The sequence below is a fragment of the Dendropsophus ebraccatus genome, chromosome 3, assembly GCF_027789765.1.
Source record: "Dendropsophus ebraccatus isolate aDenEbr1 chromosome 3, aDenEbr1.pat, whole genome shotgun sequence".
NCBI lineage: Eukaryota > Metazoa > Chordata > Amphibia > Anura > Hylidae > Dendropsophus > Dendropsophus ebraccatus.
The window spans coordinates 155,379,733-155,398,888 of record NC_091456.1 but is presented as its reverse complement, the minus strand read 5'-3'; the positions used below and the strand labels follow the sequence as shown (position 1 = coordinate 155,398,888).

Here is a 19,156-nt window from a genome sequence, read left to right as displayed (position 1 = left end):
CAAGGTCTTTAAAAAAAAAAACGTCTTGTTTATCTTATGTGTTTAATGGATAGATGACGTGTTTCTTATTGATCCACGTGACACTAATGCATGACTTAATATGCCCCTTTCACTCCTTTCTTTGTAACCTTAATACTTGTCTATGTTTGTGTCAATTTCTGTACTTACCATTGTGATTAATCAATCTAGCAACATAACACTTTCTGGCTTAAACATACAATTTGGTGGCGGTGCCCACTATTCAGATTGTCAGAACAGAGGCATCCTAAACAAAGGACACATTTTAATGTAAAACTCCATCATTGTTTACTTGTTTCTGACCATCAATGTTTCATAACAGTGAAATTCTGTGTATTTTGTTTTACATGTAATTTTCATAAAATTAGAACAATTGTTTTGTTTTACATATAATATAATGTAGCGTTCTGTTGTCAAGGTCAGTAGGTTGTGTGCCATAAAAAACAATCCCAGTTACACACGTCAGGGTCAGGTGATACTGAGAACTCATCTACAAACACTAGTTTAGGTGATTGGTACTTGGTGTAGAAAACCCCATGTTTCATGGCCTATGTTTGGTTGATATTGAGTGTCTATTAACATCTATGAACATTGATTTCGATAGGCAACATCAGTTTTCATGTAATCAAAAAAATCTGAATCACAAATACAGTTTAAGGCAAAACTAGTCAATAATTTTCCTTGTAGCACTAGAATATGTGTTGTTAGGCCCCAGTTTTCCAAGTGATAGCAGCTCATTATAATGACTCCTAGTATTCACCACCATCATCCCACACATGTACAACATATAGTATATAATGGGGGCTCCTAATAGTAAGTTGATATAGTCCACTATTCAAAAATGCAACGCAGCTATATGGAATTCCTATTGCCCTCCAATATACCACTCATGACACTTGTTACCCTACAATTCTGTATGGCAAACAAAAATACCATTAATGTACAGTAGTCATTGTCATAGTTGCAGTGCACCATAAGTCCAGAACAAATGACCATATAACTAGTCAGGTCTTGTGCTCCCGTTGTCAACATCTTTGTCTGAGGGTAGCTTCACACGTAAAGTATCCACAGCTGATTTCTAGCTGCCAATTCGCAGCGAAATCCCCTGCGGATACTTACCCATTCACTGTCTTCCGGCAGTCAGCCAATCCGTGCGCTGCAGATACATTATGTGTGAAGGTACCCTAAAACAATTTTCAGAGAAGTTAGAAGCTAATAGCCAGAGAAAAAAAATATGTATTGCCTACTTGTTGAAAAGGGCATTATATAAACAGAATGGGGGAGATTAATCAAACATGGTGTAAAGTGAAACTGGCTCAGTTGCCCCTAGCAACCAATAAGATTCCACCTTTCATTTTCTAAAGTCTGTGACAAATGAAAAATGGAATCTGATTGGTTGCTAGGGGCAAATGAGCCAGTTTCACTTTACACCATGTTTGATAAATCACTCACACCATGCTTGATAAATGTCCCTCAATGTCTCTTGAGTATTACTGTGACCTAAGCAAGATATGCACATTAGAAAAATGTTCTCTGAACCAGCTGAGTTGGCCAACCTTCTAGTGTGTAATAGGGTCTACTAACACCCCTTTCTCCACTTTGAATAAATGTCAGGGAATCGAATGTTTGAGCATGTTGAATATCATCAGCAATTAGCTGGCAGCTATGTAAAGTGTATAACCAGGCTTAGGTTTGATTCTCCAGATACTTTATTCCCTAAGATGCTTGATTCATACAGTACAACTCAATGGGGGAGCTTTATCAAGACCAGCGTACTTGTACATCGTCAACTCCATTAGATTTAGTAAGAGGAGCACAGCAGGTGCAGAAATCTACACCTACTCCCGGGCAGGTGTAGATTTCTGCCATGATTTACACCTGTTTGCAGGTACAAACCATAATAAATGAGGCAACACCTCTTCCTCGCCTTGGCGTGGCCCCTGTCCACCTGCAGGGGAAAAAGCCCCAAAATTTGTGCAAACCAAGCCTTTTCTTTGGCGTCTGGCAGGAAACGCATCGATAAATCTCCCACAAAGTATTTATGCCATACATTTGTTCCTTTGGGACTTGGTCATCAGGTGCTTGAGAGTCAAGCCCCCACCACCACCACATTACTTTTTATTGGCCCTTTATTCACAAATACTTAAATTGTTTAGATAGGTAGACAGATAGATAGATAGATAGATAGATAGATAGATAGATAGATAGATAGGTAGATAGATAGATAGATAGATAGATAGATAGATAGCATTGATAGACAGACAGATTGATAGAAGAAGAGAAGAAGAGAAAAATGTACAAAATTCACATCACGTACTGTATGTATAGCAATTCATTACACCTTAATTGATGTTACATGGTGTACAATGTTCACACCATCATAAGAGCAGAAAACCAAACATAACAACATTGCCCGTCTCTTGTATGCTGATGCAGACAACACCCGGCAAACCCTATTGAGATAAATGAGGCTTCTTAGCTTTTTTAACATGAAGTGCAACATTTTTCTCAACAAAATAGTCAACCAAACCTCACACTTTATTATTAGAACATTGAAAAGTCATATATATTGTACATTAACACTACGTTTTCTATCCTTGCCTTCAGCATATGGTAAACATATCACATAGAAGCAACAGCTTTTTTTTACACATACAAATACACAGACTTTCATTACACTGTGAAGATGTCTGTAAACAACATACATGCAAGTAAAAGACTCTCTCATCAGGCACGGCTGTATTCTAAACTTATGCAATTGAGAACACAATATAGTGCTGCCAGAATTCCCACAGTATTCATAGCCCATCTGTCCAGTCTCTTGTAATGATCAACAATAATAGAAAATATCAGGAACACATGTATTCTTACGCAGCTCCTCTTACTTCCCTGCATTTCATTTAAAGGTAATTAGGAGAATCTTTATTGCTATGATTATAAGATTCCCCTTGAGGATGTATTCAAAATGGCTTCTGGACTTCCTTAATGTCTGAAAAATGTCACATCTGTGCGACATACGGATAAAAATGTCTCACAATTTATGAGGAATTTGCTCTTCTGACAGCTCTATACAATTTCTGTGTAGTGAAATTGATGGTTTTTATACTCATGTCATACAATGTTAGAACTAAACAACAGAGCTGCGTATAAGCATATGGTTACAGGGATTTTCACGGTACCATATAAATAGGTATAAGGAGAAAGATTCTAATGCTGATTATTTTAAAGCGCATGTACCACCAGGTACATCGCTTTGTTTTTTTTACATCAACAGAGCGCCTCCGGCCCCGCCTGGCTCCCGCACATGGCATCAGTCTATTCACAAGCAACAGCCCGCCGTTGAGTACTGGGGACAGGCCAGTCCCCAGGGCTCCGGGGCAGGCCGGTGCTCGGGAATAGCCGGTGCCGTGCATGGGAACCAGGCGACAGTTCACAAAAAGGAACGTGCCACCGGTATCCCCGCACCGATGCTGGTCTGTTGACCTGGTGGTACATTCCCTTCAATAGAAGTTGATTCCACAATCCCGTTTTTTGATACACCTTATTAGTCATTTTTCAGACCAAAAAGATTCCAAAATATTTAAAGGGAGACATACAGTTTACTTACTTAATCAAAAATTAATAAATTTATAGAATAATTTTAAACAGCTATGTTACATAATCTCTCTCTTTATATATCACATACTGTATTTCTAGTGTTCTGGGCACCATTTTATAGATATGATGGATCATATCTTTCAAAAGTGAAATTATACAATTTTTACTTCCTGCAGTAAATACTTACCTGCATGAACCCCCTTATCTTAATCTTCCATTGTAAATACAGCACAGTAAGCCATAGTGGGGCCAAAAAGTCCCACCTCCTTGACAATATTTACAGCCTGTATAAAAGCGTTTTTTATCATTAAAATAAACACACACACAGAGGCAACAAAGGTATGTTTTAAATATGTTTGTTGATATCTATTCAGCGGTGCCACCAGCTCAGTAGATGTCAAAGAAGTGAGAGATTCACATCATATAACTCTATGACTATTGTGGGAAGGGGGGGGGGGGGGGGGGGGAAGTTGGAGCTCTGTATCCGAAATGTAGAGCCCTGACTGGTGTACAGACAAATCATGAAATTAGTCAGCACAGAATATTAGAACTTAGAATGACACACTGTTAAGAGGTGGACATTCTCTTTTAGATCACATGGTAGATTACCATTGCACATTGAATGGCTACTTTGTTTTGGCTAGACTGTAGATTTCCGTAACTCAGATTTCAATCTGAATAATGACTTAATGAGCTCACTATCCCTTCACATACTACACTGCAATATCCAAAATAATTATAGTTTAGGTCTAATTTATTATTAAAATTTATTTCTCTAAAATTACTTTCTTCTCTTTAACTTTTGCTGTGCGCTCGGTAAAACAGATGCTTCTTCTGCCATCAGATAAAAATATATCAAGAACAGTTTGTTTGGGATTTTTTTTTGTAATACAATAGATACAGTTACCTGGTGATACATATTGCATATTAGCATATTATTATGCATTGATATGATAAAATGAAAAATAATATGCTACTGGAAAAATCCGAAACACGTTTGGGGATCATGCACTCTTCGGGTTATTGGCCCCATATACCCTGTTGTGGTCACCCATGACACAGCCTCAGATTAGATGTGGAGGCTTATATGTTTATTTTGTTGGATTCCATAGGCATATAAATCATAGCATGTTTCATAGGAGGCTGTATCATGGAGCTATTTTCCTCTAAAGCATTGCTTCCAAGGGAGAACATCTCCATATTATGTGATGTATGGAGTCCTAATGCGATGGCACTAAGAATAACTAAGGCTCCTTCATATGGAGCCACAGGGAATCTGTGTGCTACCATTTAGTCATCATGCATGAGGCATAAAGATGCAATATTGCAGATTGCCAAGTATGTTATTTAACCCAATGTTGTAGCATCATCTGGCTGAGTAGGAACATGTAGGAAAATTGTATAAAATTATGAAAGAATAATGAATAGTAGCAAAAGTTCCTAATTTTAACTCTAATTAGCTTTCTATTCTATGTCTCATGCTTCAACAAAAGCAACAAGCCACAATGAAATATAATGAGCAATCTGGTTGCTTAGTTCAAATGGCTTTTGGCCAGTTTGGCTTGTTTTCCATAGGGGCCGGTTCTAATGTGGCCAACCTAAATCTCATTGTTTACCTATCAAATGCTATAGTAAATAACATTCCTCACTCATTTCCGCAATTATTTAGTAACTTGGCAGACCAAATGGAGCTGTATTTGTTGGATGTACATTCCGTAATCATATGTTTTGGCCCCACAATGTAGTTCAGCTACATAAATGATGGATATGCTTAGCTTGATCATCTAGGCATTATGACTTATGGCCATAGACTAATGATACTCTTGAGCAGTCTTCCACTATTTGGGTTTAGTTGATTTAACAAGGAATTTGTATCTGACTATAATGCAATTTTTTATCTTTTGGCTCCATTGGCGGAGAAACTCCATATTTTATCTTGTTATGTATATTAACAAAGAATATGACTGCATTCTTCTTTTAATCTGTTCCTACCATGTCTGCCAGAATCCTAATCCAAGTATTCACTATATTTCCAGTAAAAATTAAGTTTTGTAACATTAAACCTGAGGCTTTACACAATTACATTTACTGGTTTGAACTTCTTTTAGTCAACCGATTCTGCATTTTACCTGACACTGCCATTGCCTGTGCTAAACATTCCACTACACAGTGAATGGCAGGAACAATGGGAGGCTCTGTGGCTGGCATACATGCCTTGGTTTTCAAGTTTCCATCTAATAATACTACTCTTCTATCAATATTCATACTCCAGATCTTTAAAAGAGTATTCTACATATTTTACGGCACTGTAAAATTTTCGAAATGTTGCTGCCCTGGCAGAGACTATAACACACAAGCTATTCTTACCTCTCCATGCTCCCCCGATGTTCTCCTACGTCATCTCCAAGTCCCCCGCTGAATGGTTTTGCCTCTACTTTTGAGACTTGTTTCAGCAGTGACAGCCCGCTCAGCCAATCACTGGTCATGTCGCTGTCCCTTCTCAATCAGTGATTTTCCGAACTGTCACTGCCAGGACGTCCAACTTAGAAGCGGAAGCAGGATCGTTCAGCAGGGGGCCTAGATATGCCGTAGGGGGACAACAAGGGAGCACAGTGAGATAAGAATATCATGTTTGTTATGATCTCTGCCAGGGCATCAATATATCAAAAGTTTAACAGGGTTGGAATGCCCTTTAAATTTAGGATTAAATATTTAAGAGTTCATATTAGGAAGTGTGAGCACATGCGGTGCTCTGTTATTTTAGATGCATTTCTAATATTCCCAGAGAACTCCTTTAACAGCATCTGTATGTCAGTATTAAATGGGTGGATATCAAACCTGACAGACAGAACCTGCTGTTATACTTAACATAGATAACACATTCAAAATGAACGAATCCACTGTACAAACATAAAATACTATAAAGGGATTTTAGAAGCAGTGAGTTTAGCTATGACTTAGCCTTGCACATACTGTAAAAGACACTTGAAAATTAATCTAGCACATTTTGAATGCTAACTGAATATTCCATTACTCTGAACTGAAGCCCTATGAATTGGCATCCTGCTGAGAGCACATTACATATAACTCACTCTACCATTAGCAAAAAATCTACTTAAAGAATCAACATATTGTTCATGCAAATTAATAAAAAAAACATTAAGGATCATTTACATTTGATATTACGGCTCTTGTACAGCTTAAAAAAAAATCTTACTGTCCAAATTCATTATTTTTATTCATTATTATAGCTTTTTCTCTTGCGTTGAGAAATGGATTTCTTGAAAATTCTTTTTCTTTTTAAAATTGTAGTTTTTGTGCTTAGGGTGGGTTAAAATTTAGAAATAATATGCTCACCCGTCATTAATTTCCCAACAGTGGTGTTTTTCTACCACTTAGTGCTTTCTGCTCTCCTCTTGACCAATTGGAAATGCTTGCTCAGCTAATCATTGACCTCAGAGGTAACCTACCCCAGTAAGTCATTGGCTGAGCAGGGATTTTAGAAATACCCATCTGTTTAGAAATACCCACCTGTGATCAAAAGTTAACTGAAGGAAGTTCAAACCATATATTTTTTCTAATTTAAAGGGAATCTGTTAGCTTTAAATCAAGATCAGAGATGGAGAACACTGTACATTAATAAGTAAAGGCAGATAGGGTGGGGGAGGGAGGTGGAAGCATGCATCCTGCAGCTCAGGGGCACCTCTTACACACTTGAGCCCTGTGTATGATACAGACCTGACAGATTACCTTAAAACAATCATCAAATTGCTTTTTTCTTCATTTTTTTTTTTACTTTCTTTGAAGTTTCTATATTACAAAGCCTGATATAAATCTGATATATATATTGTAAGGATTCAATCATTCTTTTATAACCTGTACAAGAATGATTTTTCTTTTAGTTTCTTCAAAACCTGTTCAGAAATTGAAAGTGTTAGTTATTTCCACATAGAGTAAGATTACACATGTCAGTAGAGTTTATCTCAAACTATGAATATAGCCTTAGGGTATAGGTGAATGGACAGAAAAGATTATAGCAAAGAAGTAACCAGTACTGCCTTTAAGTAATGAACATGACTTTAGAGCTTAGCACTAAAGCTGTAGACATATCCATAGAGTATGCTTACATCATGGTTAGCGTACCTACAGTATATACCAATAATAAGCATAAGAAAAGGCACACGTCTCTTATAAGTTTAGAGTAGTTTCAACCATATCCACATTCTCTTTTTTGATTAGGTTGACACATGGATACTTTAGATTTTGCTTTATAAGGCCTAGTTAACACTGAGTAAATTCGGGGGAATTACGCGGCGGAACTCTGCATGGAATCCCACCTGCCACAGTGTTAAACAGTGTGTCTATGGGAGGTCTCAAATGCCTACACTCTTCACAGCCCTCCGCTCAAAGACTTGACATGTCAATTCTTCGAGTGGAGAGCAGAGGCGCGCAAGCCCTCCCATAGACACACTGTTTGACACTGAGGCAGGTGGGATTCCGCGCAGAGTTCAGCCGTGGAATTCCGTTTAATTTATTCAGTGTGAATTGGACCTTAGTCTTTATTTCATTGTGTGTAGTCATACTGCATTTTGCCTTCAGCACTTATCCACAGAGTCAATAAACAAATAGGAATATTGACATAAAAGAAAAGTCATGAAGACTTCCAGAATTTCTAAGTATTTATACACTAGAAAATAGTGAGATGGCCACAGCTGTCCAAGTTACTTCCTCTATATCTTATACTCCAAAGAATGGTATTGAGTTAACAGTTTACATTGTACTAGACTCTTGAAGTGACTTTGTTAAAGGAGCGAGGGGTGATGGTTGACCACTGAAAATCCTTTGTCAAACTATAGTTCTAGAATCCCTTTACCGTTTATTACAAAATGCTATGTATAACATGTTATGACTTACCGTCACATGTAGTGATATGCTCAATCAAACTCTAGAAACATTATAAAGCAAGAAAAACAAATCTGATTAGAAGAATTTTTAGGATAGTGTTTTAGTTTTTGTAATCTGGCTCAGGTCCATAGTTTACTATACAGAAAGAAAAAGAAAAGAAAATATAAATATAAAGAAAATATTTTAACTATCTTTTTTTTATGAACGATACATGATAAAGTAGGAGACCAAGTTTTTCATACGTAACTTTAATGTCATTGTCTCTTATTCCATTGTCTTTATCACATCACAATGTTGTGTTTGTGGATTTGCTCGGCATTCCATGCAATCTTATCAGTGCACGTACATTTCCACCCACAAAATGCAATTCTCATAAAATCTGACTCCATGTGTTATGATGATGACTTCATCTTCCCACAGTTGTACTTGGACAATTCATTTACTCTACCGGTGTTATATCCACTGTGCAAAGTGTTATGTTGTTCTATAAATTCACAGAATGTCCACATTAATGTGCAATGTGACTTTAGAAACAAATGATTGTGCACAGACATTTAACATTTCTAATGATAATATAAGACACTGGTCATGCATTAGCATAAATAATACAGCACAAGCTACTGTATATATGGCTGTGTATTATCCAGACAGTCCATAAAAATCATTACAATACTATAATATATGGAAAACTCTACAATTAATATGCACACAAAAAAAAAAAAACACCTGGAGGTGAAATATATTTTACTTCCTGGTTGTCCACCTCCACCTTACACTCAAAGCTTCCACTATTACCCAACACATTGTTCTGTGTTTGCACAGTTTATTTTGTACACTTAAGAGCTCACAATCTAAAGTACTACAACCATAGCGTACTTCCTTCCCAAGTGGTACTCCTCTCTTTTCCCTGCAGGCTTCGATATCAGTGAAGCACCAAGTTACCCTGCCAATCTGACAAGCACAGAACTCAGTCAGTGAGATGAATCTTTGCATTTTGTGGGGCTAGAAACTGGGAAAGGGATTACCATGGAGCTCTGTGTCTGGCTGCTTCTTCCACCATCCTGTCTCTCTTTTTGTAACTTGTGTTTAATGAAATTTTCAAAAATGTTGCAATTCTCATGTTGGGAGAGGGTATGAAACAACCCCCCAAAACAGTATTGAAAAATGATACACTATATGATAATATGAACACTTTTATTTTAAAAGATTGTCTTCCACCCTGCCAAGCCATTATATATCTGAAATAATTTTACCATTTAATTTTAACCTCAAATTGCTGAATTTCTAATATGTTTCATCTTAAATCCATCCTTTCCCTAAATAACATTACAACTATAGGGTTACCTCTCCAGGGCTCTACTGCTGAAAAAAAGTTTTGCTAACCAGTCATGTCTGGTCTCAAGAACAGGCAAGAACAACTGGAGAATTCTAAAAATGTCCAAGGCTCAATCAGGCCATAGATGTAAAGACATTTCACCTAGAAGATAAGCTTTGTGTTACGGTTTAGTCTTTTTGAAATACAATTTAGTATTGTCTTTCATTGGAAATTTTTTGTTGATCCAATACAAGGAGTAGTAACAATTTCGAATAAAAAAGAGCATTTCTACCTAAAGATTTTAGCCAACAATAAGTCCTAACTATGTTTTAGTAACAGATGTTTTAATATATTTCTGCTGTACTTTGCTGAGCATTGAGCTTTTATTTCAAAAGTAATCTAATATGACTTTAATTAAAGTGGTAATTGAAAGATACTAACCAATCACCAATCAATAGGATAAGTTATAAGTATCTGATTGGTTGGGGTCCGACCACTGGGTCCCACATTGTACATGAAAACCAGTGGACTTCTTGTTTCTCAAGAGAGTGGAGCAGCAGCAGTCGAGCATTCCCTTACTTGGTACTTAAACTCTTCCCTTTTGTGGAGCAAGGGCTCCTGTTCTTGTTATTGGTGGGGGTCCCTGCAGTTGGACCCCATAATCCCACAATCTTTTATTGTATACCTCTCCCCATTAAAAACAAACAAACAAAAAAAAACAGAATTTTTAAATTTTGTAGTCACGACATGGTAAGTTTATTTAACTTTAGATATCACCTCAACAAGTAAAATAGTAATGTAGTGATGTGGTTGATTTTACATCTTGAGTAGGAATGCTCTTTTATTTGATGGAATGAATTTCTATGGTTTAGACACAGACGGTTACTCTGGTCACCCTTAGGCTAGGTTCACACAATGTGTTTTTTTTTTGTCTTTTCGACGGCCATCTTTTTGGATGTCCTTCATTTTTAGGCCAAATAACTTCCATTATTTTGAAATCACGACTGTCATTGCAAAACAACAGACGTTATTTGGCCTCAAAATGACGGACGGCCAAAAAAATGACAGACGTCCAAAAACCGACAAAAAAAGACATTGTGTGAACGTAGCCTAATTAGGAAATGTAGGATAATATCATTACATCTATGGCCGTCTTTACAACAGCCTTTAGTGATTGGATTGTCCGATCAGCATTTGGTGAAAATAATTGCAAGTTTTGCTTTATATATCCTCCAGGTGTCTGTGCCTGAAAAACAATGAGCATGGTGGAAGAATTTGCTCTTTAATGTTATTTAGTATTTTGCACTTGTCTTATACAATGAAGATTTTATAGAATGATGTTATCTTGAGAGATGTTCATCAATAAGTTTACCAGATAATCTGATTTATCAGGGGCATGTATTTAATACATGCAAAAATTCAATGTCTTTTATGAGGATATAAGTTTGATGGAAAATATAAGTCCCTTTGGAAATGCTAAAAAATGAGTGCAAAGAAAAACAGAGGGTTTGCCCATAGCCGATTCCACGGTGCTTCTAAAATAAAAGAACAATCTTATTGGTGCTCTAAGCAACTACTTCAGCTTTCCTTTGGACTAGTTTTGATCTCCCTTACAGAGTGTTCTCTATGGTATGACTGTTGTCAACCACTAGTGTATCCTCTTAATGCAAATGTAGTGGGATGTACAGTATAGATCCATTTCATACCACAATCACTTGTATCTTAGTGTTTTTAACCTTGTTATAGTGCTGACTATCCACAGAGGTTTTAGGCTCTTTTCACATGTAGTTTGAGAAGCTCCATTAAGAGCATTGTGGCTTCTATAATGAACAGAAGTCATAATCCAAATGTGAACGCAATCTTATGTCCTGATAACAAGCACCTTTTTTTTTTAGTTTTTTTGTTTAATGGCTGATCTTTTCAACTCAATTATCATGCAGGCCAGGCCACATGATTGTGAGTGCAGCCCTTCAATTTTATTATTAAAGGTCGCCCATTATCCTGTTTACACATGGTAATGTGTGGCCGACTAACAATGATTTTTAGTAGAGATGAGCGAATTTGTTGAAAGTTTAGATTCATCAAATTTTGTCCGAACCCGAATTCTCCCAGCTTCTGAAGAAGTTTAATGCCGCCTCTGTGCATGGATACAACCGTAGGCTGTATCCATGTTTTCCTAGCAGCTCTAGGGCTACGTCCAACTCCAGATGCCGGTAGTAAACAGAAAGTGTTCGGGTTTGGAAGAATGATTCAAATTGTTTAGATGATTGTTGGCAAATCTGGACTTTTGGCAAGTTGGCTAATCACTATTTTTTTAGGTTTGTATAAACCTCCTGATCTGCTGAAAAAGATTATTTCTCATAATTTTTTTTATATAGGCCAGTTATCCAGAGGGACTGTTCCTAAAAAAAATTTAGCCGATAAAATTGTCCCATGAAAACTACCAAATACGACTCCAATGCAAACTCAGTAACAGAGCCCCTTGCATGTGATGTAACTTTTTATAATACTGGTGTGTTCCTATGTGACAGAGGCCCCTTCACGTACCAGGATCTAGATGCAACTATTAACTCCAAATCCTTAAAGGCAACCTTCGATCATTTTTTAGGCTACCTAAACCACAGGTCATTGGGGTAGTCCTTGGCGTTTTCTGCTTACCCTGTCTGGTTTGATTGATATATCTCTCCTCTTTGGGTATAGGTAGAGAACTATCAGTTAACTGGAGTGGAGAGTAGCTTCCAGGGACCACCCCAATGACCTGTGGTTAGGGCAAGATGAAAATAATGACAGATTCCCTTTAAAGAAAAGACTTCTGTATACTATATAGCATTACCAACTTAAATATGTGCCCCTGATTAAAATTTTTATCTTGTAATCTTTTGGTACCGCACAAGACTAAAATCTCTGGCAAGTATTTACATGCCAGCATAGTAATAGCGTTTGAGATTCAATATGTTTGGCTACCAATATCTATAGCATGTTGTATATTTAAAAAAAAAAAAAAAAACTTTAGATGAAGAATAAATATATGTGCTCTTATGTGTCAATGTCATTGTTGATAATGTTTTTAAAGTTTATTCTTTGAGGTTCACTTTAAATATACATTATACATCTACATAAAGAGCAAATCCCTAATACAATGTTGTAATTGTAAGTGTTTCCTTTATCTGTCCTGTTTCATGACAGCTTTTAGTCTGGGCTTGATATTCAGGGCAACTGCAGGGAATTGAATTTTTTTTTTTCTGATATAGTTCTACTGTCTGCATTAAATAGTATGCATGTGATTAGCATAAATCAAGTATGAATGAGGCTTGTTTGGCAATGTAAATAAAACGATGTGCAAGCTATTGTTTAGCTACATAACATTACATGTAAAAGGAATGAAAAATATAGAATTTAAAGTGCTTTCATCTTAAATGTGTATGCTTAAAGGGGTATTCCCATCTGGAACATTTATGTTATATCTACGGGATATGCCATATATGTCTAATGAATGCAAATTCCGCAATGAAATCAGCAGTGATGGCTTATGGGCTCTGCATTCTAGGAGCAGATTTTCATTCCGCTTCGAGAATGTAGCCCCAGTCTACTTAACTCAGCATATGCCGGGCCAACAAGCTAATACATTACCTGTCCTCGCTGTGTCTTGCTTCTCTGGCTCCCGGGTCACTGATGTTCCGCTCAGCCAATCAGTGCACTGTCCCACTACAGTTGGAGGGCAGTGACCCAGGAGCCGGAAAAGCAAGCTGGAGCTTGGACAGGTAATGTATTTGATTGTTAGCCCGGCAGATTCTGAATTAAAGTGACACTGTCACCCCCTTTGTGCATTCTGACCTCTCTACACAGGTGTAAAGGGTAAATTTAGCGGTTTTCATACCTTATTTCATATCATACATCATGGTGTTTGTTCAAGTAAAAAGTGACCTTTTATAAACTGCAGGTTGTATTAAGTAGGCGTGGCCTCGCGGCATTAGCGCCACTTAGCCCCATCACAGTTGGCCCCACCCCCTTGATGCCCATTGGTTGGTCACCGTAAAGGGGGTGGGGTCTAGACCTTTCGGCCAGCCTGTTCCAATGGCCTGCGAGGGGGCGTGGCCAACTGTGCCATTGTGGGCGGGGCTAAATGGCGCTAATGCCCACTTAACTCAATCTGCAGTTGATAAAAGATGACTTTTTACTTGAACAAGCACCATGACGTATGATATAAAATATGAAAGTATGAAAACCGCTAAATTTACCCTTTACACCTGTGTAGAGATGTCAAAATGCACAAAGGAGGTGACAGTGTCACTTTAAGTAAGCCATGGCTAATGGTACAGAGTATCACAGCGGATTTCACTGTGGAAATCGCAACATGAAATCCGCTGCAATATGGTACGTGTGAAGGCATCCTTATTCAAAATCTGAAAAAGAAAAATAAGGCATGCTCTGTAGGATGACGCATTACAGAGTTATTTTTCTCTACAAGGAAGATCTCAAGAGTGTGGTGTAGTACAGAGGTACCCTACGGTGGCATGCTCATTTTCTGAGTTTCTGTACCACTATACAGGCTCTGTGTGCATGAGCCCTAACAGGTTATCATTTCGGAAGATGATATTAGGGGATTGCTTTTTATGTAGCCTACACTGCATGATATTGAAAACATTTGCAAAGACATATTGCTCCTTACATGGATTGTAGCTGGGCTGTTTCACTCCATCGGAGCTCTTCCTTATAAAGAAGAGTCTCCTGTTCTATATGATGTAGCACATACTGTTGTGGGAATCCTTTTTGCATACTTTTGCATGCAGGCATCAATGTATCCTTTAATGACGTTGAAATGTGTGTGATCCACGTATTAATTTATAGACTACTATAGTATAGTAGACTAGTATAGTACTATATACTATAGTCTCCCCAATTCATTATCTAAGGTAAACAAAATTGTCTCAGATTTACTAAAAAGTATAGTAGTAACCAATCATCCCTCAGCTTTCATTTTTCAAATTGTTCTGGTGAAATGAAATTTGAATTTGAATTGGTTGCAATTTTAATAAATCTGGGCCAGTGTGTTTCTGTAGTATTTGAATTTAAGATTATGTTTGAACACGAAAAACGTGAATTTTCCAGTCAAGCAACTAAATGTCTGTTTTATATTTGTGCAGATGACACAGTGCATGAATCAGCTGAGCCTTCCCGTGGTGAAAATTCAGCGCCAACACTGAGGATACCAAATTGGCTTTTAACTATCCTTCTGTTCCTCCTGGCAATGCTTTTGACGTTATAGCACAGCATACGTCACAGACCGACTGCAGAAAAACAGGGTCTTGGAACATCAAAGACCAACCTAACTGCTTCACCCAAGAAAGGAACAGTTTTTTCTTTTCAGTTGTTTCCCCCCTTTTTGTTGCTTTTTATATATATTTTCCACATTCAAGTGAACATGAATTCCACAAGAATATTTACTTCACATATTATAATTTAGACCTTGCTTTTTGTTCCAGAACTTTAAATCCTGGTAGAAATGCCAAATTTAAATAGTAACACTAGTGAATTGAAGATTTCCTTGCATTTGGGCATAAGAAGTCACTTATTTGGCACACATTGTTGTCTGTGCAGACTGACATAGGCTACCATGAACCAGTTAATATGGATATTAACTTTATGGAAATGAAATTTAAGAGGAATTTCTCCCTTGGTGACTACCTTACGGAACTGTTGGATGGTGTGGAAAAATATGCAGTGGAACATGGGAGAAGAGATATTCAAGGACATGTTTATCTGAGAAGACAATATTCATTGACTCTGCTAAGCACTCTTACCTGCACTAAGGGATTGCCAAAGGGTATGGGGGGAGTCTTTTTAAATATTATTTTTGTTCTTTTAATATATTTGAAGTCATCTGGAGTGCATAGAATTGTACTATTTAAAAACAAACAAAAGAAAAAAAAATAGGTAGATACCATAAATTGATCTCCAAGGTGCTACATTTTTTATTTTGCTGTTTTAAAACTCATGCATTTTATACACAATGTGACCATGCCCAAATATAAGCTGCCTTGGAGGCAGTCATAGGGGCACCTTCTTGGTTCAACGTCCTACAACATGTGCATCTGCAAGGAAGTGTATAATATTACTGGACATAAGTATTTGTTTGAAATTGACTTTCTTAATTCATGGAACAGATACACGAAAATTATGATTAAAAGGCACGATGAAGTACTAAGCTTCAAAAGACGCCGTGAAGTCAATATGTTTTATACCCCTTAAGTGATCAATTGCATTTCTTGTATAACAATATATATGTCTGGAAAATAGCTTAAAATTTAATTATAATCTAAATTGGCTCCAAAATATTTTAAAGAAAAACTCTCAACCGACTTGTACATGCATTACTGAGAAATGCTTTATATTGAGTAAACATGATTCCAGCAGTTAAGCAAATACTGGTTGCGTTAATGGACAGCTACCTACTGTCACATTGGAAGAGTCTAATATGGATGCTTAATAACTATTCAGGGTGCCTTGAGTTTTTTGTTTATTATTGATGTATAGCAAAAGATGTGACTCAAACACTTCATAGTCACCAAATGTACTTTACGTAATAAAGACTTTAACAAACTGTGATTGTTTAATATAAAAAAGTAAAAAAAAATATCAAGTACAATAACTTTTAATATATTTCTAAGAACAATACAGACATACATAAATGGTCATAGTTATTCAACGCCATTTTCTAACTGTCTAAATTATGTATTCCTAGAGATGGAAATGCCATGGGAGATGTAACAAGAGCCTTCAAAAAAAATCCATGTGCTAGCCTGGGTTGCTTTAATCTAGAACAATAGTATTATGCAATTTTTTTACATCGTATGTACAATAAAGAACAATAAAGCACAGAGACCGATAACCTAAGAAATAAATATTATATTATTCTATAGGCTACATTGATGACAATGTGATTCATATGCTGTAGTTTGTTATGCCGCAATTTTACAGTGTTAGCACAAAAACTACCTTCAATAGAGTTCCGGGTCTGGTTTCTATAGTGACAATGTAGCAGTAATTGATAACAGCCATTAAAGTAAATCAATAAGAATTCTTATGCTAGGTTCTTATAAAGTATGGCCTCTAATAACACTTCAGTAACACAACTGCTACTTCTGTGGATGACTTGTTGATGGATGTTAATGTATTTAAGCAGCCTTAACATTGCTTTAGGCCTTTTAGTTTTTTTGATAATTGTTACAAAGATAAGTACTATTATTATTATTATTGTTGGAATTTCTTTTTTTTTTTTTTATATTATTGTCATGGAGTAGCAGTTTTATTTTTTACCTTTTAAAACGTTGTATCACCCTCTCATATACAGATACAGTAATAAGCAATTGTGACCAACTAAATCACAAATACTGGATGATATTCAGTATATCCATTTGGACAGAAGCTGGTTGCAATCAAATAGGAAACAACAATATGTAAAAGACACTTTCTATAATGTTTAGAGATGCAATTTGAAGGATATTGGGGCAAATTTAAAGCTGCTCATTGCACTTGAAGTCTCTTTGGCTTTCTTCTCTTTTCACATGCTTTGTCTTTTTTTCCACTTTATTTTCCCCATAAACTTTTATGGCCCAGGTAGGGTACCCTTTTAGCCCATTTTCCTGGTCGCCAGTGGCTTTGCATCTTGAAGCAGGGGGATTAAGCATCAGTCTGTTTGGTGGATACTGTGTATCCTTTAATACACAAGATAACATTTCATGTTAGATTAGAATATTGTTTTGTACTATACCTTCTTGGATGGCAAAGAATATAAGATAAAGAAAAAAAAGGACATTCTTTAAATTCTGTATTATTAGCAACCTATGTTGTATATAGTGTTTGATAATAAAGTATTAATTCAATTCTTATGTCTTTTGTAAGTGAATACATTAGACTTTCAGACCACATAAAAAAAATCATGCTTGACACCCAATAACGCTTAAAAAAATTAAAAATATAATAAAAAAAAAGTATAAAAGGTTTGTTTGTGAACATGATCACTCACAAGTCCTCACTCAGTCATGACCCCGAGAAACACGACATGTAACGATCAATGTTTTATACTAAATGTTTATAGGTCTGATGTTAGAGCCCTGTGTATTTTTTGGCATGTTGGCTTAAGGGAACATATGGAATTTTATTTTATTTTTTAACTTTTTCGGGGGGTCTTCTATTAAAAAAAAATCTTTTCTCCATGCTTGAGCCATGTATCAGCTACACAGCATATTCTGTAAGAACAAAAAGAATAGTATTAAAATAAAAGACATATTTAAGACATACTTAATGTAATACTTCAGTACATCATATGTTAATCATTTAAAGTTTATGTAATCTGTTTTGTCCAGCATAGCTGCGGTCTTCATAGTTCATTTATCATTGTAATATTAAATGTGTTTCCAATATCCTTTAAAATCTGTACTTGGTTTTGTTAACTTGTCATGTAACTGTGTGGCTACCCTTTTTTAGTTTCTACCCTTCTTCTGTTACTTCTGCTCTATCTATCTCTCTCCTTTCAAGCAGTGAATGAGCAGATCTGCCCTACTTTTTGACATCACCAAGTTTTTCTCAGGCATTCACCTACCCCCCCCCCCCCCCCCACCTACCAACTTTCTTAGATCTGAGACAAATCTCTCTATGATACGCTTACTGCCATTGTCTGTGCAGTGTAATAGATGCTGGCATGTTGGAGGTTACCCATGAGGCTACAAAATCCGCTTTTCATACCTACTCTTGACATCTCATTGAAACCACTCATTGTCTGTGCATCTGGGTAAGAAAGTCCAGCTCAGTGTGGTCCTGTGCTTGTACTCCCCTGCTTTGGACTTACTATTCATTGAGTGCTGTTTTGAAATGCTTACATTATATGAGTTGAAAAGAAAATGTAAAAAAAAATAATCATAAACTGTATTTGTATATACACGTGTCCGTACAAATAAACTTAAATAAAAAAAAAGTTATTACCTTGTTGTTCATTTATTTTTGTTTGAACTTTTGTACATTCAATTAGCCTATGAACAATTTTTTGTGTGGATACTTGGCTGTTCTGTACCATCAGTAAATTTGCTTTAAGTTTTGCACATGGATAGAATGGCGCCTCGATCTAATGGATTCTAATGGAGCCGCATCATAGAGAGGTGTGAGTTTCCTCCCACTGGGGGTGGGCCTGACCGCCTCCAGTGCTTCACCCCTGAACGGTAGCCGGAAATAGAAAGGCTCTGTACGCGGGAACACGGCTAGGGCTGTCTTATCCATATGCAAAACCTAAAGTAAATACTGATATAGTACTGATATACATCCACT

The 19,156-nt window shown here is 36.6% G+C and overlaps 1 protein-coding gene across 1 annotated transcript in view; it reads left to right on the top strand.

Annotated features, from left to right (window-relative positions):
• Positions 1 to 18,780, top strand: part of EFNA5 (ephrin A5) — a 349,660-nt gene extending 330,880 nt beyond the window's left edge. The window contains exon 6 of the mRNA XM_069962974.1: positions 14,980 to 18,780. Coding sequence (XP_069819075.1) covers positions 14,980 to 15,101 — 122 coding nt within the window. The 3' untranslated portion in view covers positions 15,102 to 18,780. The remainder of the gene's footprint in view (positions 1 to 14,979) is intronic.
• The last annotated feature ends 376 nt before the right edge of the window (positions 18,781 to 19,156 follow it).